Source organism: Balaenoptera physalus (assembly GCF_965194825.1).
Source record: "Balaenoptera physalus genome assembly, chromosome: 3".
NCBI lineage: Eukaryota > Metazoa > Chordata > Mammalia > Artiodactyla > Balaenopteridae > Balaenoptera > Balaenoptera physalus.
The window spans coordinates 143,673,487-143,698,957 of NC_138890.1; the positions used below are offsets into that span (position 1 = coordinate 143,673,487).

Consider the following 25,471-nt stretch of genomic DNA (forward strand, 5'->3'; position numbering starts at 1 on the left):
CGTGTTTTCACAAGACTTGCAGATGACTGTGATGCATGCTAAAGTTTGAAAAGCACTGATCTAGAGAATTAACAAGTAGGAAGGGTCACAAGTTTATGCTAATTGTTTAATATTAAATATTTGGATCCTTTACATGTAGCAAGTAAAGCATAATACTGTCTCCCCTACTATCTGGTAATTTTGAATACACTTCGCACCCAGATCTTGGTTTCTAAATGCCCGTCTTCATTAAGTGGATCCAAGGCTCTGTGCTATTCTTGTAACTTTACCTCTGACATCATTATTTTAAAATAAAAATTTTTAAATATTTCAATTTAAAAAGATGAAAGATGACCTGAAACAAACACACAAAAATCACACGAGTTTTCCGAAACTGATGATACGGAACTCAGACTGACTGTATTTATTTATTTTAATCTCCAAAATAATTTCAGTTGGTACAACTGCTTAAAACCACATCACTATCAGGCTCAATTTAATTACAACCAAGCAATTCACGAAAACAAACACTTTAAGCAACAAAACATGCTTAATATTTCTTTGAGAAGGTCCTTCAAATATGTGTACAGCATTACTGGGCGTTAACACAAAACTTTTAGAAGATGACCCTTACATGCCCAATTTCTGTACCCCTTCTGTTGTGACATCTGTGAAAGGCTAATTTAACCAATCCTTCCACGCCTCCAAGTAAAGCCCTTCATGGTGCAATCTGCCTTCCTCTTAAATTTTAAAGAATATTCTAGATCATTCCTTAGGAAAGTAAAACTATGCACACTTCTGGGGGGAAAACAAGCTGCTTAGACTTTTTATTTTTATATTATACACTTCAATTATGGGTTACTTATTAAACACTTTTTAAAATTTATGTTACATTTTAAAAAGTACCAGCTAGAGAGGACAGAAGTACAAAATATTTATCAGCATGTTAGGTTCTCCTGAAATCAGTTTTCTGGATAAATGCATGCGGCATCACTAAACGTTTTTCACTATGTATTACACATAGCTTAGAAAGAACTTTAATATTTTGGCCTGTAATTTTCATGTCTTAAATAGTATTTTGCTTTATTCCTTTAATAGTGCTAAACTCTTTCTTTTAAAAATTTATATCTTTTTTATAGATATGACTCTCACTGTGAATTTTCAACACCATAGCCTGAACCTTGGTTATGAAAAATATCTAACATCTGCAACTTCAGCTGGTTATACTAGGGGGAGAGGGGTTACCATAATTTTATTATACCTTGTATTAACAATAAACCTTCTCACAGAGAAGACAATACTTTAAATACCTTAAATCATATTTACAACAATAAAATTCACATTTCATGCTTTAGTGAGACACTTAAATCATCCATAAGATAGTCCTCCTAGTTTATTGGAATAGAGCCCTTCTGTACCTGGCCTTCTGCTGTGTGCCAGATATAAAGCTCTTGATGTTATGAAAATAACAAACTTATGCCATCCTCCTATCAAGTAGAAAAACTGAGGGTACATCTTCCCAGCCATCAAGTTGTAACCGAAATCCTGTATCATAGCGAGGTGGCAACCAATGTGCTTCAGACCTCGGGACCCATAGGAATCAACTTGATTGTTTGAAAAGTGCTCAAAAGCCAGGATATTCTCTAATGTGCATTGTAGAATGAAGAGGGCCCTTCTGAGCACGGCTAAACAGTTCATTTATGTGTCTATTGCACAGGATCTTAGAAGCTTCCAGAAATAGTGCTGTATTTCTTTCCTTCACTACTATATACATTTTTCTGATAAGTTCAGTGTTTCATTGGGAAATGTGACTTGCAGGGAGCTCCCCTTCGGGGCAGGTCCAGCCCTGCCACTCCCACCAACCTCGTCCACCAGTAAGACACTCTCTGAGTCCTGCCCCTGTGAGGAGTCTGAGGTTTCTGATATTCGCAGAGTCCTAAGTGATGTGCTGTCTGTTTGGTTCAGGCCCATGCCAGGCACGCCCGGAAGCAAATTCCTGCCTCCAAGGCCATTTTCACTGAGGTCTGGCATGTAAAGGAGGGTCTGAGACGTGCTGCTGACCTCCTTCAGCTCCCGGGACAGGAAGGAGCGAGAGTGGCCGGACACGGCGGAGGATGTCCTTCTACTGTCTGAGCAGTGCTGCCCCGAACGCTCTCTGCGCGAACCGCCGATGCGGCAGAAGAGGCATTTGATCTTCTCTATCGCTTTACTGAGCACTGTCTTCCGCAGGAGGATGTATATCCAGGGATCCAGGATGGGGTTCACAGCAGCAATTCGGATGGCCTGCAAATCTGGGTTTTTGCTGATTACTCGCTCCAAATTTGGCTGATATAACTGGTTGATGAACACCCGCACCTGTGTAAATGAGATGCCCACATTTAGTGTTTATCATTAAGCAACTGGGAGAAACATTTTTATGCAACGTCTAACTTAGTAACATTAGGTAGCTGCCCTCTTTTCTGTTAATAAGTGCCAGGAAAAGAGCAGCATACACAATTAGCTTCAGAAAAACCACCGATTAACATTTATGTTTCAAGTCAGTGTAACTTTAATATATTTGTAACTACCTTATGAATATCTTCCCAAGATCAAAGATGGTATAAAAGAATGCAATGTGTGTACAGGTAACATATGCATGAAGTTCCCTGGAGAAGAATTTTATTAACTTCATTTCTGTGAGTGCTTTCAAGTTTTTGTAATTCTAATGAAGTATCCTTTTTTCCCCAATAGGCACTGATTTCCTTTATGCCAGTTGGCTTTGTATATATTTAAATGAAACTTATTTTGGAAGTCAACTAATCATCTAATCACAGAAAAGCCCAGAAATTTATTTTAGGATCTAGAAAGAATAGCCTGGAAACTTTTAAACCAATATCTGAATCTATTATCATCTAGCATGACCAGAGAACAGTTTTTATTTTCTCTATATGAATCTGTTCCCCAGTTACAATAATCATCTAGTGTTATCAACTCTTCCTTCAAAAATCTTTTCTATAAGCTAACTATATGTCAATAAATAAATAAATACAATAAATGAAAAGAAGAAAAAAAGAAAACCTTTCCCCTTTTTTCCCCTCTAACTGCATTCCTCACCTGGATAACTGCATCAACCACCAAACTAGCTTTCCCACCTCCGATTTCTGTTCTTTCCAATCCATCCTCCAAAAACTACCACCAGGAGATTATTTCTAAAATGCAGATCTGATTATGCTACTTGGCTGCTAAACCTTCACTGGCTCCCTGCTGCCTGGGAACTATAGTTTTGCTCAACAACTGCCACTCAGGGAATCCATCCCTCCTTTGTGTCTGTGGAGCATCTGAGCCAGTAAACAGCCAAGAGCACCCTGGACAGCCCAACAGGGATGACAACTCATCTGAGTGCAGTTTGAGCCATTCAAGGGAAGGGGCACGTCTGCCAGCCCAGCACAGGCCGGGATGGCATGAATGAAGTAGACACAAGGAGACCCTAACGGCCTTTTTGCTGTTGTGGAGTCTTATTTTTGACAGTTAAACGTTTTTGCTCTTACTGTAATCACTTATTTACTCATATTCTTTCATGCATTTAATCATTTAATAGTAAGCCTTTATTGTGTGTTAGGCATTGTGATAGGTTCTGGGCACAAAAAGTTGCATTAAAGACCAAACAACGCTTGAAGGCAGAGAGTAACCTACAGCATGCAAAACAGGAAGGTAGATCAACTATTGCTGGGGGTAAATGATGAGAGGCATTTACAGGGGGCACAGCTAACCCAGACCTGGAGGGGAGGGCATCAGAAGATGCTTCCTGTGGGAGAGGAGCTTGGACTGAGTTTTGATGGATGAGTGGGAGTTTGCTGAATTTAGAAGGAAGGACATAGCATTTTATTTTATTTATTTTTGGCTGCGTTGGGTCTTTGTTGCTGCGCACGGGCTTTCTCTAGTTGCAGCGAGCAGGGGCTGCGCTTCTGTTGCGGTGCACAGGCTTCTCATTGTGGCGGCTTCTCTTGTTGCGGAGCACGGGCTCTAGGCGCGCGCGCTTCAGTAGTTGTGGCAAGTGGGCTCAGTAGTTGTGGCTCGCGGGCTCTAGAGCACAGGCTCAGTAGTTGTGGCGCACGGTTTTAGTTGCTCTGTGGCATGTGGGATCTTTCTGGACCAGGGCTCGAACCCGTGTCCCCTGCATTGGCAGGCAGATTCTCAACCACTGCGCCACCAGGGAAGCCCAGACATAGCATTTTAAGTAGAGTAATTCTATGTGCAAAGTCATGGAAGAATGAAATGATATGCCAACTTCTGGGAACTTCAAATGACTCAATGAAAAGAGTATGAATTTGTGTAAACTTAAGGAAGACTATCATTTTATTCCTTAGAGGTAGAAGCACTTATTATTTTTTTCTCTTTTTAAAAAATTGAAGTATAGTTGATGTACAATGTTATGTAAATTACAGGTGTACAATACAGTGATTCACAATTTTTAAAGGTTATACTCCATTTATAGTTATTATACAATATTGGCTGTATTCCCTGTGTTGTAGAATATATTCTTGTACCTTATTTAATACCTAATAGCTTGTACCTCTTAATCCCCTACTCCTTTGTTGCCCCTCCCCCTTCCCTCTCCCCACTAGTAACCACTAGTTTGTTCTCTTTACCTGTGAGTCTGCTTCATAAAAGTACTTGTTAAATGTACACTTTCACATTTACTCCTGAAGAGCAGATCTTAGAAGCTCTCATCATAAGAAAAATATCTTGTAATTATGTGTGGGGATAGATGTTAATTAGACTTATTGTGGTGATTATTTTGCAATATATAAAAATATTGAATCCTTATGCTGTGCACCTGAAACAAATATATAACAATTATATCTCAATAAATAAATATGTGTGTATATATATATATATATAAATGCAAAAAAAAACCCAGAATTTTTCTCTTAAAGGAGGAGGATGATGATGATGATGTCTGGGTCTTACTTCTAATTCCACCAGGATCTTTTATATAAAAATCTCACTGCAGGGGGCTTCCCTGGTGGTGCAGTGGTTGAGAGTCTGCCTGGCAATGCTGGGGACACGGGTTCGGGCCCTGGTCTGGGAGGATCCCACATGCCGCGGAGCAACTAGGCCCGTGAGCCACAACTACTGAGCCTGCGCGTCTGGAGCCTGTGCTCTGCAACAAGAGAGGCCGCGATAGTGAGAGGCCCGCGCACCGCAATGAAGAGTGGCCCCCGCTTGCCGCAACTAGACAAAGCCCTCACAGAAGCGAAGACCCAACACAGCCAAAAATTTAAAAATTAATTAATTAATTAATTTTTAAAAATCTCACTGTAATTCATATAAAAATAGTGGTTTTAAGATAACTGCCATCTGTCTTTAGTAATTATTTGATAATTATTATTGCCTTCAGTAATTATTTAAGATTAGGGAGAAGTAAGAAGTGAGTCTCACAGCCAAGGAGGATGCATTAAAAACCATAAAAAGAAGAAAGAACTCATAAAAGCATAGCTGGAGCCATTTAATTAGGGACAAATATCTCTAACTTTAATAAGAGTTGATGACATTGCCACTTTGCCATACAGTATAATAATTAATATTCATGGTGTATGAGTCACTAAGAAAGAATAGGGATATTTTAGAAAGATTTATAACAAATTGGATAAAAAAGTCTAAAATGTGTAAATAAATTTCATTAATCTGCAAAACTCAACTTCTATGAAACTTATTTCTAGATGATGCTATAGATCAGTGAGGTGTAACTGCACTTCTGTTTCTTCCTACACTGGAGTTCAGACCTCAATCAACCACAGGCTTATAATCTTTATCAAGAAGTTGTTATTGTTTTGTTATTCATTTGCTTTGTTTTGTTTTTGGTTGTAAAACTTGAACTGACTAGACCATGAGGTGATTTATAATTTTATTTATTCCACTTAATGTGAATATTCCTATGTTTTGCTCCAGAGGTCCTGTTCCAGTTCTGATGGGGATATTACATTTTATACATTTATACATTTAGTGTATTACTAAATAACTCTTCTAAAAGCCAAGAAGTTCTGAATTGAAAACACATCTGGTGCTAAGTGTTTTGAATAAGCAATTACAGTCCTGCAAATCTCATAGAATAACGCGGTCAAATGGCTCTAAGATGAAATTACCTTGATCTCTGGAAGACAGCTAAATAAAAACTGAACTAGAATGAACAGCAGTTTATGATGACTACTCTTAAAATACTATTAGAAACCATGTTTGGATAAATGATACTATCAAGACAAAGGATGACTGATTGTCTATCCTTTCAAAAACCAGTGAAACAAAGCATCTTGGTTTCCTTCCACCATACTCTTTATTGAGGTTCTCAGCTGCGCCTGGGCACTGAGATTCCCTCAGGTCTACGGACCTTTTCTCAGATGAAGTGTTACAGAAACCTGGACGTTTTGAGAACCTTATTTAGATCCCCCACCCTGTTGGTGGGCGATTTTGGTCTGGGCCCCAGGTCTCCAGATGACTTCCATGTTGCTTTTTCTGTTTTAAGGCCGGCTGGCTTTCTGTTTAAGAATTATTTCCTGACAAGGGAATTATTGGTAAAAAGCGTGAGATCTATATTTTACTCACATCACACAGTAGGTTCCTAAGGGTGAAAGAAAGGATAGATTTAAATCTGTTAGTATCAGGCCCTCCCTGGTGTGTAGTAGCCTCTAGTGAAAAACCTAAGGCAGGATTTGTGCGAATTTGAGACTTCCAGCCTCTAGGTGGCAGTGTTGCTCCACTTGGGAGTTTTTGGTCCCACAGGCAGCTTAAGAAGCATTGTGCGGGCTTCCCTGGGGGCGCAGTGGTTTAGAATCTGCCTGCCAACGCAGGGGACACGGGTTCTTCTGGGAAGATCCCACATGCCGCGGAGCAACTAGGCCCGTGAGCCACAACTACTGAGCCTGCGCGTCTGGAGCCTGTGCTCCGCAGCAAGAGAGGCCGCGACAGTGAAAGGCCCGCGCACCGCGATGAAGAGTGGCCCCCGCTCGCCACAACTAGAGAAAGCCCTCGCACAGAAACGAAGACCCAACACAGCCAAAAATAAATAAATTAATTAATTAATTAAAAAAATAAAAAGGAAGCGTTTTGCCCAGCCACCTCCAAGACCCTCTTTAAGAACAGAATCTTGGTTAATTCTAAACTTTGCACTTCTCAAATTTTTAACAGAAATGTTTTATTGCTAGTTGTTTCTCCCACCGCTTCCTCTAGGGAAACATGGTTACTACTCAAAGGAGGAAGAATTTTGAACAGCTGAAATGGATATAGAAGGAATGAAATTTATAGCTATTTAAGGGAATGTAATATTAGGAGTTACCATTCAATTTTTAAATTCCCATGACCTTTCAGAAAAGTCAGAGTGTTGTAAAAAAATTAATAATGGACTTTCATAATCAAAGGTGACGAGAGGCAAGGAAAGAATCATCTTTGTGGCTCACTTCATGTTCAGCAGTAATTAATTCTGACTACTGTTAAGGGAATGAAAGAGAGCCTTATTTCAGAGTTCCATGGTCGGGGGGTGCTTACCATTAATACAAGCTACTGAACCTGGTCATTTAATGTCTTCTCAGGAAAGGAGAGCTCACGGGGTAGCAATAAACATGAGTTTGAAAAGCAACATTCCAAATTCAGGTAAAAACATTCTCAAAAGTTGGTCAAATCATTTGAAAAAAATCAAGATGAAAGAGTTTTCCTTTGCAGCATGTTCTCATTGGAGACTGACTTGAAGTAGAGAAAAAGAAGGCAAAAAAGAACAAAATGCCCACGCACTTCATAAGGTTTGAAAAAAATATAGCCATCTCTGCCTCACTTTAAAGGCTACTTGATTTGCTCTGCCGAAAGGGGGGAAACCCCAGATTAAGATGGGACCATCCGCAGCAGGACTTCAGTGTCATGTAGGGAGGGGAAAGCACTTTTCTGCAGTTCCTGTCCAATGGGCTCTTGTTACACAAATAAACACGTTCAGGCAGTTTTCAGTTTTGGAAGAGTGTGCTGCTGAGAAAACTGAACCTCTGAGTCAGAGGCGGGCGGGGGAAACACCTTAAAAGAATTCACTGAATACAAACAACACATACAGTCTCTTGCAATTTTAAAAGTTAGTCTATTTTTCAGTAGCTGCAGATTTGCGCCTGTGGCTTATTGTTAAAATTGGCATACACGACAATATTCTAAAATTCTCAAAGATGACTAGACATTAGGATTCAGGAGCATTGGAACATAACTTGGAGAAAAGATGATAAATTCAAAATTAGATGTGATGACAGGAAAGCTATAAGGGAGGCTACATGTTGTAAAGATGAATGCCCACGTTCTGTTCAAATCCTGGCTCTGCTCCGTAAAGAATTTATGAGCAAATTATGAAAGGGCTTAGTACAAATACGTGGAGGCTTGGCCACTGGGGAATATACCAATAATTTTTAAACCACAGCTTAGAGATAGCTTTGGGGTATATAGTTAATGACACGGTATCAAAAACACATACTTCCTGTTTAAGAGTTAACTTGTTGGCGGGGAATGTCTAATTGAAAAAGAATGTTGAAATTTTGATTGGACTGATTTGGTAGTTGACTGTCGAGGTAGAAATGTTTTCCAACAAATGACAAGAACCTGTAACTGGATTTGTGTGTGTGTGCTCCTTGTTCTGTTCTGAGCACATAAAAGGAGTGATCTGTGTGTGCTCGGTTATCTAACTGCCCTGTGAAGAGTCCAAAATTGACACAGCTGGTACTAGAAATGCTTACCTTTTTTTTTTTTAATTTAGTGACAAAAAAATCTCTAAGTAAAGGAGAGTGGAGAGAGTGCTTGGCTGTGTGGTGGAGTGACAGCTCTGTTCTCCTTCCCTCTGCCTCACTAACTGGCCATTTAACTGCAGGCGAAGTGCCTCGTCTCTGTAGGTCAGGTCTGTACATTGAAAATTTATTTATGAAGTGTTTGTTTGTTTTATAAATTTATTTTATTTAATTTATTTATTTTTGGCTGCGTTGGGTCTTCGTTGCTGTGCACGGGCTTTCTATAGTTATGGCAAGAGTAGGCGCGCGGGCTTCAGTAGTTGTGGCAGGTGGGCTCAGCAGTTGTGGCTCGTGGGCTCCAGAGCGCAGGATCAGTAGTTGTGGCGCACGGGCTTAGTTGCTCCGTGGCATGTGGGATCTTCCCGGCCCAAGTGATTGTTTTTTTAAACTCTAACTTTCAACATTCTAATAGGAGCCTGCAAGAATCACTTCAGCTCTGGGGGAAAAATATCTTATTAGCAAATGTTCCATAACCAAGCCTTGACAGGTCAGCACAGCATAGCGAAAGGAACATTAGACTAGAACTCACCCACAGCCACCCAGGAAGTAGCATGATATAGTCTTCATCTGCAGTTGAGGAATCCGAGGTGCAGAAGGAGCGAAGATATTGGCCAGCCCTCCTTTCTGCCTAGAGCTTTTTTTAAGACTCAGATGAGATGCAGGGAAAACACCTTACTTTTATGTGCTGCTTTGCAGTCTTCAAGGTACTTACTGCTGGGTCTGCAATTTTATGTTATGGCTAAAAATCTGCTTTGGGGCATTGCTATTTTTTAATTTAGCCAAATATATTTGAAAAAAATAATCAGATCCTTCAGGTTCTGCTGTAATAGTGCCTGGATTTATGGTATTCCTCATGTACCTCTAGATGTGATTTTTACTCATCTGAAACCCCATCAGTTGTTTTAAGATTCCACTTCCAGTCTGCCTACAGTAAACAAAAGTCTACACAGCTTTCTTCTGCTCTAATAAACCTTTGCTGATCAGATGCTGATGAAGTCTTTATGCAGACAACTAGTTTATAGTAAGGAAACAAATAAACACTTACAGGAAGCTATTTTCCTGAAGACCTAAGTTTCACCCGTCCCAGGCAGAAGATGAATCAAATTGGCCATTCTGCCCTTAACAGAGATGAATGCTTGCTACTTCAGAGTAAGAAGAAAGAAAATAAAGAAACGAGTAAGCAGTAAATACTGCCATGGCTTGCCTGTGCATGGGGGGAAAATGCCTTTTCAAATCCTACAGTGTAACTGTTTAGCCCTGAGGCAAAAGATTGGATTATAATCATTATCGTAACATTAGTAACTGCAAAATTAGGCACCAGACGTTGATCCAGCTGCAGCATTTAACACCAGGACCTTAGGAGGCTATCTCACATATTTCTAAAGAATTCAATCCCTTTTATTTATCTTAAGCATAGAGTCTTTCATTTCTTTAGCTTCTCTTGTATTTTAAAAACCAGAGCCTGGTTATAAATAGAATAGACAAAATGACAACCACCGCCTTCCCACTAAACCTTGTCATGTAATGTTCCCTGTCCATTGTATTTACATCTTTTCTGTTCATTGTTTATGACTCGCTTTAGAAAATTTTGCAACTTCAGCACAGTTCCTTATATATCCACAACTAATTCTCCAGCCTTTCTCAAATTTCCATTCCAAGGTCTATTTATGCGACATATATATTTTGGATAACAAATTAAAATTTACTTTTGATCCTAAATTCAATATCAACTGCCCTCTAAGAGCCACTGTAGTTTCTCCTTCCCTGGTGTCCAAAATATAAAAAATGTGGGTCCTTTGCAGTGACTGCTTGTTTTCCTTACATGTTGTGAGTCAAGCTTTGCTAAACTGCACATAAACTGTATTTGCTCTATTATTTCCAAAGCATTTTAAATGTTTCGAAGGGTTTGATTTGCCTCAAATAGGATTAATGACCAACTTTATTTGATAAAGTTAAAAGAGATGCTTCATTCGTTTCCTTGGAACTGAAGATAGATCTGACTGTTTTAAATGTCACAGTTCAGAAACTTTCAACTTAAATTACAATATAAATAAGAGAAACATGAAAAAACAAGGAAGTTGTAAAAGTAACCCAAGGAAGGCTACAGTTGTGGATGTTTCCCTTTTAATTCTTTCAGTAATTGCTAAACTGTGGCTGGGTGAGTAGTACAATGACACCATTCTTATCATTAATTTACAATTAAATTGATTCTGAAATTAGATTTTAGTGGCCAAAACTAAAGGCTAAAAACTGAAGCTGCCATTACTTGTATGATTCCTTATTACTTACAAAGGTATGTCCATGTGATTACTTCTCAGCTGAGCCATTGTCAATTTTCAAGGTAAAATGACTTAATATCTACTACAAGATATTGACTTTCTATAGAGTATAGTCCCTGTTAGTTAAAATCTGGTTAATTTGCAAACCACAAATATAGCTCCTATAATTTCTTGCCTCTTGCTTCTCAAATAATGTCAAAGGCTTTGTGATAAATGGCCCTGCACCATCGGGTCAGATCTGCTATCTCAGCCCATAAGAGGCTTGAAGAAAACAATTCATCTGTGACTGTGTGCGGTAATCAACAGCTTCACATGCTTATCTCCAACCAAAGCACATTTTAAAAGTATGTGCATGTTGCTAAGCTTCTAGCTCTAATTCCTCAGTTCCTTAAAGTGCATGTTCTGCAAACAACAGCAACTCACTTTGGCATTTACTGTTCTGTAAAACATAAGGCAGAGGCCACAGAAGGAAGCCCCAGCAGGCGCAGAGTTGTTTCTTCCAAAATCTCACTTTATTCTGAGTTGCCATTACAGACAGTAAAATATATTTATGTGGCTCAGTCAACTCTGTAAATTATACTGGGTCCTGCAATGGTTTAAAGGCCCTTCTGGCCAATTACATTTACTTCTGTTTATACAAATTGGCAAGAAGCTACTGTATGCTGGCTCTCAGCCACCTTGAAGTTCCTTCCATGTACAGTCAGTGTTACCAGAGATATAATATTTTTATATTAAAGATCCCTGAACAGCATTAATAAGGGAAAAGAAGGAATAATAACCTGTTACATTTTCTCTTGCTCCCAGTCAGCATAAAAAAAACCCAAACTTTTTTGAGTTGATAATTTAGAATTTCCAGGAATGCGGTGTTCTGAGAGATGGAAAAACTCAGAACTAGTTGCTTTCAAGAGAAACTCTAGATACAGTAGTATGTGCATCTGCCCATGGGTTTCTAGTGCAAATAGAGGAGAACTAGGTAGGCTTTCAACCTTTCTGCTTATGACATTTTAAAACATTTTGAAAGTTAATCCAAAGGCAATTTTAAAGAAGGTGGTGTCATGAAAATAAAGTGTACCAAAACTCAAATACACACACTGCTGCGAAGGCCAAAATTAGAAGCGTTCTAGGAGGGAGACATGACAATATAACAGAAGCAGGGTTTGGAGTCAGAAGGGTCTGAGGTTCATTTCAAGCTGCAAGGCTTTGGCTTGGCAATAAATAAGCTGACCATCTCTAAAACCCCATTTCTCTAGAAAGGCACTGTACCTCTCACAGCTTAGGATTCAAATTCAATACCCCATGTCCATGAGCCTGCCCTTAATATGCCCCCTGAGAAACCTTGCTTTCCTGGCCCCTAGAGAGAATGAAGGAACCGGACTCTGGACCATGCCTGTGTAGGGCCACATGTGCACGGCGATGTGCTTCCCAGCATGGTAAAGAGCAGGGAGTTCAGCTTGATAGATTAGCTTTGCTGGATTATTTTAAGCAAGTCACTCCCTGTGTAAAGTGAAGGAGTTAGACTAGACCAAAATGCATCCAATATCCATTCTAGCTCTAAAATTCTACATAAGCTACCAAAAAACCCGATATAAATCAAAACACTAAAAACCCCACTATTGTAAGGAGTGTACACCAAAGAGATCACCACCCCTGACGTTTCGGATTCTGCCCTAGACAGTGCAGAGGACGGGGCTAAGTCACACTACAACGGTTTCCCCTCCACATCTGACAGTGCGGCGGGTGTTCCCGGAAGGCTCAAGACCAGTGTCAGGCAGCAAGGGGTAGGGGCTGTCCCGAGAGAGAGAGAGAGGGAGGGAGGGAGGGAGGGAAGGAGAGACAGAGACAGAGACAGAGACAGAGAGAGAGAGAGAGAACCCGGCTTTCAGGGAAGGAAACGGCGATGTAGGGGAAAAGCACCTGCTGCATCTCTTTAGCGACGGGGCGTAAAAAGAGGTTGGGCCTGCTCTGAGAAGCAGAGCGTGGAGATCCAGCCCCGACCTGGAGGAGACGCGTTGGTGGCCGAGGAATGAGAGGGAGAGGAGGGAGGGGGAGATGGAGGAGGGAGGTGGATGCGAGAAAAGGGCCGAGTGGGGCCCTGGCCCCAGCCACTCACCACAAGCGGGATGGAGCAGATCAGCACCACCAGAGAGGTGGCGATGAGTAAGATGACCATCTGGATCTCGGCGCCCGCGATGCGGCGGAAGCTCCGGCGGCGGCGAAAGTCGCTGAGGCGCGGCAGGGCGGGGGAGGCGGCGGCCGAGGAGCCCCGGCAGGCGGCCTGGGCCACGGCGACGGCGGTTGCGGCCGCGTGGTGCTGCTCGGTGCCCAGCGAGGTGCGGCGCATGAACTGACGGTGCATGCGGAGCAGCGCCGCGCACACGAGCACGTTGCAGAGCACGGTGGCGAGAATGAGGAAGGAACTGAAGCCCGCGTACATGTAGGAGAAGGCGGCGTGCGCCGTCACATTGGTGGTCCAGTCGATGAAGCACCAGGTGTCCGGGTACTGCAGCCGCGAGCTGCCGAGGCCCATGTTGGGCAGCGCGCAGAAGAGCACGTTGGACGCGTAGACCGCGAAGAGCGTGAGGCCCGCCAGCCGCTTGTCCACGTAGTGGCTGTAGAAGTAGGCGTGGTTGATGGCCAGGTAGCGCTCGATACTCATGGCACAGATGATGCTGAGCCCCGACAGGCCGAAGAAGAGCAGGATGAAGGTGCTGTACTCGCACAGCGCGGGGCCCCCGGGCCACTGGCCCTTCATGTACGTGGCGATGGTCACCGGGCTCACCAGCAACGTGCCCAGCAGGTCGGTGACCGCCAGCCCGCATACCAGTGTGTAGAAAGTCGTCTCCTTCTGCTCTTTGCGCGACTTGCACAGCACCACGATGGCCACCAGGTTGCCCACCACCCCGAAGATGAACATCACCGCCGGGATGGTCACTGGGCTGTTCAGTCGGTCGGAGGCCAGGGCGGATGCGTTGCTTCCAGGGGTGGCCATGGTGGTGGCCGGCGGTACACTGCCTTGGAGTGCGAGGCTGGGTCTGCGGTTGGTAGGGGAGAGACAAAGACGCGGTGAGCGGAAATTACCACTTGCAAAAAGGTGTCAGACCCGCGCCCAAGAGACAATATGCTGAGGAGACCAGGGGAGCAACTCGATCCTACCTTGCGGATTGTAGCCACTTACCAACTGCGGCTACCGAAATCTCCAGGCTCCGGATACGTCCTGCCAGCAGCACCACTCTACTGGCATTAATATTTATACGTTGGTACTGCCATTCTCTCCTCCGCCCCCCAAGCCAACTCATCCACTGCCAAGATGAACAAGACTTATCTCAAGGGAAAAGTGTTTTGCTCGTTTTCCCGACAGATTCTGAGTCAATAAAAGTCTCACTGAAACCAGGTTACGGAAGATAATTTGGAGAGCGCGCTCCTCCCTCCCTGGCTCGGCTCAAGGGGCGCTCGCCCACCGCTCTCTGCCCAGTGCCTCCAACCCTATCTCACCTGTGGTAGCCGCGGAGGTGGCAGCCACGTAAGCCCCCAGGGTCAAGCCTCGGATATCCTGGACACGCCTTCAACCTGCCCTCAGCCTTGCCCCGCTCAGTGTGGAGCTTACCAAGCCTTTGCCTTCTCAGAGCCTGTTCTCTCGGTGGCTGCCAATTTTCCGGAACAGGGGTCAGAGTGGTCAGCTTTCAAAAACTTGGAGAACCAGAAGGACAGCGAAATGGGTCAGTGAAGCCTGATCTTGGATTTTTTTTCTTTCTCTTTTCCTTCGTTTCTCCAAAGACGATCCAAGCTTTGCGAAGCCCGCGGGTCTCGTCCGCGGGCGGACGGCGCTCAGGTGTACTGCCGCGCGCGCAGGTGGCACCGAGCCTCGATCCCCGGCTCGGGCCGCCTTCCTTCCCAGCCCAAGGCAGCGCGGGTGGCTACCGGGGCTGGCGGCTGCAGCTGAGGCCGCTTTTGGCGCCCTGGGGGCGGCTTGAGGTCCACTCGGCCTGAGGCTCTGACCTGGGGCCGTTCATCTTCCTCTCGCGCTGCCTGTTCGGAGCTCCGCTCTTGCCCGTCCAGCCTCTGTACAAACTTTTCTCCTGCTTCAAGTTTCCCTGGCGGAGGCGGGGCCACACAGTGCGCGGCCCGGGCGCCCATTGGCCAGACCGGGAGGGGGCGGGGCGCGTGCTCGCTCCTCTGCGCGGCGAGGAAGCTCCGCGGGCTGGAGGGAGGGGCTCCGGGCTGCGCGGATCCCACCGCGCCTCGGGGGGCGGCTCCCTGCGGCTTTCCCGCCCTCCAACGAGGTGGTGGGGGGGGAGTGTTGGAGACTTGGTCCCCTCGCCTCAGGCAGGTGGTGCGGAGAAGCAGTGGTCCGCGGGAACCCTGGGGAAGCCCCAGTGCTCTTCTGTGCACCCTCTTAGGTACTCTGAAGTCGGCATCCAGGGGGGCCAGCTCTGAAACCGGCATCTCTTCTTCCTCACTGCCTCCCGCTCCAAGTGGGCTGTTTCTCGCACCTACTTCACGCGGGTCGCGACATCTGGGTGCTGGGAAGGGAGGTCAGCGGCTTATGACTCAACTTTGGAACGGCCGAGGTGTGTGTGTGCGCGCGCGCGCGCGTGGTCCGGGGAGGAGAAATAGGGTGTGTGCGCGCGTGGCCCCGGGTCAGAAGTAGGGTGCGCGCGACGGTTGTGGTGGGTGGATGGGCGGGTGGGCACCCGGCAAGGGCGGGGAAACAACGAAGAATCCATCTTCTCACCATGAAAGGAGTTAGTTGGCAGCGCCCAGGCTGTGGGCTGCGCTCGGTAGGGCAGCCCCAGGCAGAAAAAAGGAGCCGGGACAGCAACCTCTCCCGGCGCAGGTGGCAGGGCCCTGCGGCTGCGGAGAGGTGGCGCGCGGTCCCCCAGGGCAGGGGTAGTGAGGGGGGAGGGCTGCCTGTCTAACCGCGGAGGCCTTTCTCCTCCTCCGGGGAACTTCTCCGCCTGGTGAGAATGGTTAGACTGAGCTTCGTGTCTTGGCCCTGTTACGTTCGTGTTTAGATACCTTCACCACGAATCCTTGGAAAGGCTGATGCAGAGTGAGACTGGGATTTAAAAGTCTTTCGAGTAAAGGAATTAACCCTAACCCTGGTCAACTCTTGGAAAAGCCTAATTGCTCTACCTTTTTACTTTGAATTACACTATAATTTCTTCTGTGATGGGAACAGTTTTTTTCGACTACTCGTTATTCACTTCTTTCTATTCTACTTCCTGAAGTAAGAACTGAAAACTAAAAAAAGTGATTGTAAAACTTTATGGCATAATTATAACTGCTTCACCATTTTTTTTTTTTTTAACCATGAAGTGAGATTGTGTGAGCCTTCACAATTTCGGTTCCTAAGAAAACCTCCTTCCGGGGATTGTATACGTGCATTTTAACATATTGCATCTCCTCACAGGGTAGGTAAATAACTTGATTCTTCTTATGATAAAGCAGGCACTCATGCCTTAAATATTATTTCATGAATGAACAAACCTAAGAATTTATCTGGTTCTCCAGTTATTCTCAAATGACACAGTAACAAATAAGTAATAGGAGAAACAAAAGAGGGCATTCCAGATTTCAACTAATTACAGGACATATTAGAATTGTATTTACACATTTTGCGTAAGGCACCATGTGGATATATTGATACAACATCATTCTGTTGTTTGTATTGTTTCCTCATGAATATCAGGGATTCAGAAAGAAAAACACACATTTGTTAGCCAATATAAAATAATTGATGGCGATTTGTCAGTTTCTCGGAGTCTTAATCATCACTATAACCACTACTGTTGTCTGTGCTTCCCATGAGTAGTAAGCTCTAGGATTGTGTCAGCACTGAAAACAAATCAACACTAGAAAAAGGAAACTGCACCTTCTACCCCCCAGTCTTCCCTGACTACATTGTATCACTATTACCCTGTCACGTGGTTGTCAGTCACAATATGAAGACGAAGTGGGAAGTTCCACTTATAATCAATCACTTTCTGCTAATAAAAATTTTTTTCCAGTTCTCCTTCCACTTGAAGTTCCTAAAATGGAGAACAATTAGGATTAGTACTTGTCAACTTTTCACGATGAAGAGTATATTAAATATAAAAATTGAGGCACACTGTTGAGAGAATTAATATTACAGGTTTTAGCGTGTCGTTGATAAACTGGGCTTGCTATCAATAGAGCTGTTTTTCTTACTAGTCCTTTACATTTTCTTTCCACAGTAGCTTTAGGAAAATGAAAATAAGAATCCAGAATACAAGACTGAAAAAATGCAGGTTTACCTGTAACTTCTTTTGGTGCATGATTCTTAAAACTTAAGTTTAGCCTTCAGAAGTAGAAGTTGAAGATTTGGGAAACAAATAATTATTTTATTTTCTTAACTTGAAAAGCTGAGACAGTGTAGTTCAGTTTCCCTCACACTCTACCAGGAATCTACATTGCACAAGGAAATGAAGAATCGCCATGATTATGTGGACAATTCTTGTCGTTGTTTGTATATTTTAATGAAAAGATTTTTTTTCTAAACATTGTTTGCTATCCTCCCTTGCAGTTGCTGCCTCAGTCCCTATTTCTCTGCACTGGAAGCCCCTAGTTCAGTTCTTTAGAACTGTCATTAAATCCTCTCTGAAGGTTTGCACTAGTCTAAGAATGGCCTGACTGATCAGTTTGATTGCTCTCTGCTAGCTAATTACTGGACTACTCTTTTAAGTAAATACCATAAGCGGGGAACTCATTTAAAACCACAGTCTGCTTGCAGGGTACCAACCACGTTGCCTTTGACTAGGTTGAATCTTCCTTGGGTCAAAGGAATGGGTAACAAAGGGGCTAATTCCTGGAGGGAAGGCAGCAGGATGAATCAGATCTAGCCTGGACCCCCTACTAAGCCGAAGTTGGCCACATCTTAGAGCGTTCCTAAAGTGCTAACATTCATGTAGCAAAGCCTGTGCAAACTGTGTTTGCTCTCTGTCATTCTGGACAGGCCATACGGATATTCAAAACAGTGAAAAAGGCATCTGTCTGGTACAAATAACACAGTGCCTTTGGATACATCTGCCTTCTACACCCTCACCCAGTTGGTTCAGTAAATTAGAAGCATGATGTTAACCTGACCTTGGGCATGAAAAGAGGTCCACGGTTGTGGTTGTGGTCCTAAGGACTGCCCTCCCTTTTTAGTGGTGCATTTCAAATATGCACCTAATTATTTTCATTTTGTAAGCATAAATTTTGTGCTGAGTCTAGTGCTTGGAGCTGTTACACGTGTCAGTACTGTGATTAACTCCCCAGCGTCTTCATGTGGGGATAAATTACTGCTGTGGAGGCTGGTGGCCACCAAGTGACGGTTTCAGGCTGCCTTCTTCTCCGACAGTTACACTCGTCAACGGCATGGCTTTCTACCCTTGTATTCTTCCCCTCTTTTTTCTCCAAACAAATATTTCCACTGCACTCCCATTGTGAACTGGACTAATGGACAAAGAAAGGAGATTACTTACTTAGTGTTGATCATTTTTGAAGATACAGGTGGAGAGATAAAGCCTTACGAGTCCAGGCGTCTCTTCTACAGGAAGATGGACATTCTGATTATATTTTAGTTTCTTCTCACACCCCCGGAATCGCTGTATTTTTTAGCACTTCAGGAAATAACACAGAGACTCCCTGGTTTAATCATCAACACCAGCATCATCTGTAGCTTGTTGGCTGCTTTCCACAGAGCTTTCACAATTGCACTCGCATGTGTTCTTATTAGCAACCCCTGAGGATGTTAGGTAGGTGTGATGGAGACTCATGTTTCACCAAATGCTGTTTCCATTTCTGCTTTAACACATAGCTGGATGGTGTTTCCCAGACTTCTTGTGGTCAGGTAAAGCCCGTGTGACTGTATTCTGGCCAGTGGAAAACGGGAGGATGTGATATGTGCCACTTCCAAGCCTGGTGCCTAAAAGACCCTGATCCTCTGTGCTCTCTGTCTTCCCTTTTCTGCCAACAAGATGCAAGGCCCTGGTGTATGGCAGAACCACGAGATAGAAGTTGACCGGGTCCCTGAATGCCTGCATGGAGTAGGGACCTCATTCCAATCCCAGCGACCTTCACTGGACAATGAAGTGCAAGAGAAATAATCCACTGAGATTTGAGGGGCTGATTGTTTGGGCAGTTAGCTTATACTGACTAATACAGTATAATTGGATTCATCTGTCTTCAGTAATGAGCTTGTGGGCACAGAAAAGCTATGTGACTTGCTCAAAGGCACAAAAATTAGTGAGGCCAGCTGAAATTTATCCAGTGCTTAGTCAGTGAGGCACTGTGCTGAATGATTTATGCATATGTCATATAATGCTCACAAGAAACCTATGAGGAGGGTACTACACTTAGTAGGCCCAGTTTACAGATGAGCAAACTGATATTTGGTTAAGGAATGTGGAAGACGACATAGTCATTTCTTTTTTAAAGTGTTTTTTTTTTTAATTTATTGATTTATTGATTTATTTTTTATTTTTGGCTGCGTTGGGTCTTCGTTTCTGTACGAGGGCTTTCTCTAGTTGCGGCAAGAGGGGGCCACTCTTCACTGCGGTGCGCGGGCCTCTCACTTTCGCGGTCTCTCTTGTTGCAGAGCACAGGCTCCAGACGTGCAGGCTCAGTAGTTGTGGCTCACGGGCCTAGTTGCTCCGCGGCATGTGGGATCTTCCCAGACCAGGGCTCGAACCCGTGTCCCCTGCATTGGCAGGCAGATTCTCAACCACTGCGCCGCCAGGGAAGCCCTCATTTCTTAAAAGACTACACAGCATCTGGGGATGGTGGTGTGAAGGATCCCACAGTGTAAGTGGCTGCTGGTTGAGGCATCCTTACCATCTTGGTTAGGTGTGACCTTGGCTGAGTTTGCTGCTGCCAGCCTTCCTGTTGACTCCTTGTGTGATTGATTGTTTTCCAATAAATTATTTTCCTGCTTAAATTGACCATACTCAGTTTCTGTTGCTTGCGAATAATAACCCCACATAGCACAGAGAGATTGAGTAAATTACAGATCACAGTATTGATAAATGGCAGAGCAAAGATTTTAATCTAGGTCTGTCTGATCCCCAAACCTCTATCCCTAACCTCTATATTTCTTAGCGCAAACTGGAACTCCAACCATATGACTCTATGTCTTCTTTTTTTCCCCCTCAATATCATTGGCCTTGGGATAAAGAAAATCTGGATTCAAGGTCATAGTAGGTAAGTTAAGTTGCCTGTGCCTTAGCAAAAAGGAATTTTTACTAAGTTGGTTCCTTTGCAGTTTAAGTAATATAGCAATCCATATAAACAAAATATCTGGCACATGTTAAAAACAGTAGTTATTATTATTACATAGTCATGTTTCCCAGGTTTATTTCTAATGATTATATGATTAGTTGTTGTGCATAAAATGTTTAGAGGGCATAATAATAAGTTGAGTATATATTACTTTGATAGAACTTATTTTTGCCTGGGCCTAGCCCCAAATATCCAAAGACTGGTTGTGTATATAATCACAAAAAGAGAATTAAGGTACTTTTTCAGATAATTTAGGCAATCTCCCTCCCTTCCCTTGATGAAAAGGAAAGAATTACTTTCAAAGAGATGATTTCTGTTGCCTACTTATATTGATTAACTTTATTAGATAATTTCTCAAAGGTATACCTAATATTGACTGTAATCACAGTCTAGCTATTGAGGTGATATTAGTGAATTTTACCCAGACACAGAATTCATCTGGTTTTCTTCCAAAATAAGTTTCCAATTTTTAAATTTCGAGATGTTTATAAGAAGAATTGAAGCACATTTATTTGGGAGAAATGAATGCAAACCCGCCTGGAAGCAGGGAGCCAACGTGGGGACCTTGCAGAGGGAAGGAGGACCAAGAGGGGAACATTTCCAGTCAAAAATGGAAAGAAAAAGAACAAGCATCTTTGTGAGGAAAGATGTGTTGAGGAAAGAAGCTGTTCTTCGACAGGCATAAGGATTCAGCTTGTCCTACCAGATACTATCTATAGCTATGGGGTCCCTTGACCTGGCATCAGCTTATCCAGGGTACCACTGGGACCCTGTCCTGCAAAAACTGCTAGTGCCCTAGCACAATGCGTGGCACATCCAGAGTAGAGTGAGTGTTCAGAACTTACCCTCTTGACCTTTGTCATCCATACACATTCCACTTTGCATCTGGTCTCACAGCAGTCTCTTCACTTTCAATACCTATATGCATATAGATACGCATCCAACCTAAAGAGACATATACACAAGTTGCTGCCCTCATCCCACCAATGAACACATCCCTGCATGCATCCTCAGACACAAATCTCTCCAGTTGACCCAGAACATGGAAAAACGTGATGTTTTCATTCTTCCGTGAGCAAGGTACTTTACCTGGTGTACTCATTGTGCTTGAATTGACCAGCCACAGACATTTCTTCCTTTCAATCTGCCATTCATTCATCCATTCAACAGGTACTTGTGTAAAAGGCTGGGATAACCTCTGAGTGCATCCTTTGAACAAAATAAACAGTTCCTGCCCTCACGCAGCTTAACTGTGTAATGGGGGAAAGCTTACAGTCCAGAAAGGAAAACACATTCAAATAAGCACACTCACTTAGATATTTACAACTTGGGATCAATGCTATGAAAGAAAAGAAAGGACAGCCTTCATTTAGATTTAAAGCAGGAATGGCCATTCTGAAGAGGTTGTGTTTTCTAACCATGGTATTGTTTGTTTCCCTCCAAATTGGCTCTCTAGTTAACAACAGGTTATCTTCCATTCCAAGTACAGGAAGCTTTAAGCATATACTGGCTCAGAGCTTCACATCCACTCTGATGCCTCAGAGAAGACAGGTGCACATCCTACAGGCCAATATCTAGAACAGAGAAGGTTTCTGAGAATTCAGAGAACAGATCTTGAAGAAATTCGGAGCTGAATAACCCGAGTGAGGTGCATTGAAGTAAAGGAAATCATCAAAGTTCGAAAAGAGGAAGCTATGACCAGAGAGAATCTGCCACTTGACTGTGAACTCCTGAAACAGAGGTTCAAAGCTCTTAACTGGGGAGGGCGAGGTGGGAGGAGAAATGAAGCAGGATTGCTTTCTGAGGATAATACCAACTTCACCATCTGTTGAAATTCAAGCCAAAATTAGTCTCAAGCCTGGCCTGCTCCTTGCATTTCAGGTTAGTAAGTATCGGTCACAAAGGAGACTAAAAGTATAATTAAAACTTTGCTGTAGTTTAAGAAGGCCTAAAAGTATGAAAGTCAAAGTCAATGAATAAGGCTGTTTGTTTTATAGGAAAACAAAAAGCTACAGTGCTTGATCGAACAAGAAATGAGATTTGATTGTATAAACAGCAATTTTAAAAATAAATTTATTTATTTACTTATTTTTGGCTGCGTTGGGTCTTCGTTGCTGTGCGCAGGCTTTCTCTAGTTGCGGCGAGCAGGGGCTACTCTTCGTTGTGGTGCGTGGGCTTCTCATTGTGGTGACTTGTCTTGTGGAGCATGGGCTCTAGGTGCGCGGGCTTCAGTAGTTGTGGCACTCAGGCTCAGTAGTTGTGGCTCACGGGCTCTAGAGCACAGGCTCAGTAGTTGTGGCACACAGGCTTAGTTGCTCCGCAGCATGTGGGATCTTCCCGGACCAGGGCTCGAACCCGTGTCCTCTGCATTGGCAGGCAGATTCTTAACCCCTGCGCCACCAGGCAAGCCCAGCAGCAGTTTTTTAATATGACTTTCTGATGTCAAGTTGTTTCGTGTATTTTCCTATGAAATAATAGATTATATATTAAAAGAGCTATAAAATTTGCCTAAGACATTTCTGCAGTAAGATTCATTCATTTAATGTAACAGAAGAAAAGCAAGTACATTTTTGAAAATTGAAGTATAGTTGACATACAATTTTATGTTAGTTTCAGGTATACAACAGTGATTTGACGTTTGCATACATTATGAAATGATGACAGACCTATTAACCATCTGTCACCATACAGAGTTATTACAATATTATGGACCATATTCCTTATGCTGTATATTACATCCTGTGGCTTATTTATTTTCTAACTGGAGCTTTGTATTTCTTAATCCTCTTCACATATTTCTCCCCACCATTCCCCTCCCCTCTGGCAACCATCCATTTGTTCTCTCTCTCTGAGTCTGTGTTTGTTTTGTTTGTTTGTTTGTTTTGCTTTTTAGGTTCCACATATAAACGAGATCATACTTTGTCTTTCTATTTCTTTCTTTATGATTTATTTCATTTAGCGTAATACCCTCTAGATCTATTTTTATTGTCACAAATGGCAATATTTCATTTTTGTTATTGCTGAGTAATATTCCATTTTGTGTGTGTGTGTGTATATATATACATATATATATCGTACATCTTTTATCTGTTCATCTATCGATGGACACTTAAGTTGAAAAAGCAAGTACATTTTGAAGATATTGAATGTGAGGACTGAGAATTGAATATGAATTCTTTTTCTCTCAATCGCGAATTAGTGTAAAAGTGTCAGTTGCTAAGAAGTAAAAATTTTGTGAAATTTTAGTAGCTGAAAGAACAGCATACACTTCTCAAAACTGTCCTGTTGTTTTAATGATTTGTCTTCATCTCTGATCCTATTACACTAATGCTGCAGGGATTTTAAAAGATCCGCTGACAGTCTAAGTTGTCTGAAGTGTAATTCACTCTAAACTATATATGTTGAATTTAAGCTTTGATAGCAGTCACTTCTTACCGAGTGTTCTACCTATGGATTAAACTTTTTTTTATAACCAAACAAACTGTAAGAAGAAAAAGTATTATTTAGTTTTGTTTTCCTTTTCCTGGCTTGCATCTCATTTAAAATTTTGTTTTCCAAATTGAACATTAAAAAAAAATGCCACAAAGGAATAGAAATAAAATGTATCTTCCTCTTGAGGAAGAGGCCATCCTCTAGGTGAGGTTTTGCCTGGACTCACATAATTTTGGAGATCCTGTTTACAGACTCCTTTAGGTTCTTATACGTTGCACAGTCACTTGGACTTGAAGGTGTGGCGCTAGAAATGCCCATTTTATGAAGTGTTCATAAGTCCTTGATTGTCAAAGAAAGTACAAAGGTCTCTCTTTTTGGCCCAGATGACATACCAGTCAGCTTTAAACCCCAAATCAAATCTTTTAACCCTTGCCAAGGACTGCCCTTGAGAAAGATTAAAAAACACATTTAAAAAAATTCAGTACATTCTATTTTTTAAAGATTTTCCCTGGCAGTTTTTTTTTTTTTTAACATCTTTATTGGAGTATAATTGATTTACAACGTTGTGTTAGTTTCTGCTGTATAACAAAGTGAATCAGCTATATGTATACATATATCCCCATATCCCCTCCCTCTTGCGTCTCCCTCCCACCCTCCCTATCCCACCCCTCTAGGTGGTCACAAAGCACTGAGCTGCTCTCCCTGTGCCATGCAGCTGCTTCCCACTAGCTATCTGTTTTACATTTGGTAGTGTATATATGTCAGTGCTACTCTCTCACTTCATCCCAGCTTACCCTTCCCCTTCCCCGTGTCCGCAAGTCCATTCTCTACGTCTGTGTCTTTATTCCTGTCCTGTCCCTAGGTTCATCAGAACCTTTTTTTTTTTTTTTAGATTCCATAAATATGTGTTAGCATACGGTATTTGTTTTTCTCTTTCTGACTTACTTCACTCTGTATGACAGACTCTATGTCCACCCACCTACAAATTGTTCAAATTCGTTTCTTTTTATGGCTGAATAATATTCCTTGTATATATGTGCCACATCTTCTTTATCCATTCATCTGTCAGTGGACACTTAGATTGCTTCCATGTCCTGGCTATTGTAAATAGTGCTGCAATGAACATTGGGGTGCATGTCTCTTTTTGAATTATGGTTTTCTCAGGGTATATGCCCAGTAGTAGGATTGCTGGGTCATATGGTAGTTCTATTTTTAGTTTTTTAAGGAACCTCCATACTGTTCTCCATAGTGGCTGTATCAATTTACATTCCCACCAACAGTGCAAGAGGGTTCCCTTTTCTCCACACCCTCTCCAGCACTTACAGTTTGTAGATTTTTTGATGATGGCCATTCTGACCAGTGTGAGGTGATAGCTCATTGTAGTTTTGATTTGCATTTCTCTAATGATTAGTGACGTTGAGCATCCTTTCATGTGTTTGTTGGCAATCTGTATATCTTCTTTGGAGAAATGTCTATTTAGGTCTTCTGCCCATTTTTGGAATGGGTTGTTTGTTTTTTTGATATTGAGCTGCATGAGCTGCTTATATATTTTGGAGATTAATCCTTTGTCAGTTGCTTCATTTGCAAATATTTTCTCCCATTCTGAGGCTTGTCTTTTTGTCTTGTTTATGGTTTCCTTTGCTGTGCAAAAGCTTTTAAGTTTCATTAGGTCCCATTTGTTTATATTTGTTTGTATTTCCCTTTCTCTAGGAGGTGGGT

General features: G+C 42.6%; 1 protein-coding gene across 2 annotated transcripts; it reads right to left on the reverse strand.

Moving 5' to 3' along the window:
- Positions 1-380: 380 nt before the first annotated feature.
- PTGER4 (prostaglandin E receptor 4) lies at positions 381-14,787 on the reverse strand. Of its 2 annotated transcripts, none has more exons than XM_082453817.1 (3): positions 14,646-14,787; positions 13,152-14,073; positions 381-2,334 (listed from the first exon to the last, which is right to left on the reverse strand). In XM_082453817.1, the coding sequence occupies exons 2-3, from the start codon at positions 14,028-14,030 to the stop codon at positions 1,744-1,746; spliced, it is 1,470 nt and encodes a 489-aa protein (XP_082309943.1). In that variant the 5' UTR covers positions 14,031-14,073; positions 14,646-14,787; the 3' UTR covers positions 381-1,743. The 2 variants fall into 2 exon arrangements, with proteins under 2 accessions (XP_082309943.1, XP_082309944.1); XM_082453818.1 differs by having other exon boundaries at positions 14,534-14,664.
- Between the last annotated feature and the right edge of the window lie 10,684 nt (positions 14,788-25,471).

Coding starts and splice junctions, on each gene's coding strand:
- PTGER4 (XM_082453817.1), bottom strand. CDS start 14,030: ATGGCCACCCCTGGAAGCAACGCATCCGCCCTGGCCTCCGACCGACTG. Junction 2,335..13,151: donor TCTGCTCCATCCCGCTTGTG/GTGAGTGGCTGG, acceptor TCATTTACACAG/GTGCGGGTGTTCATCAACCA.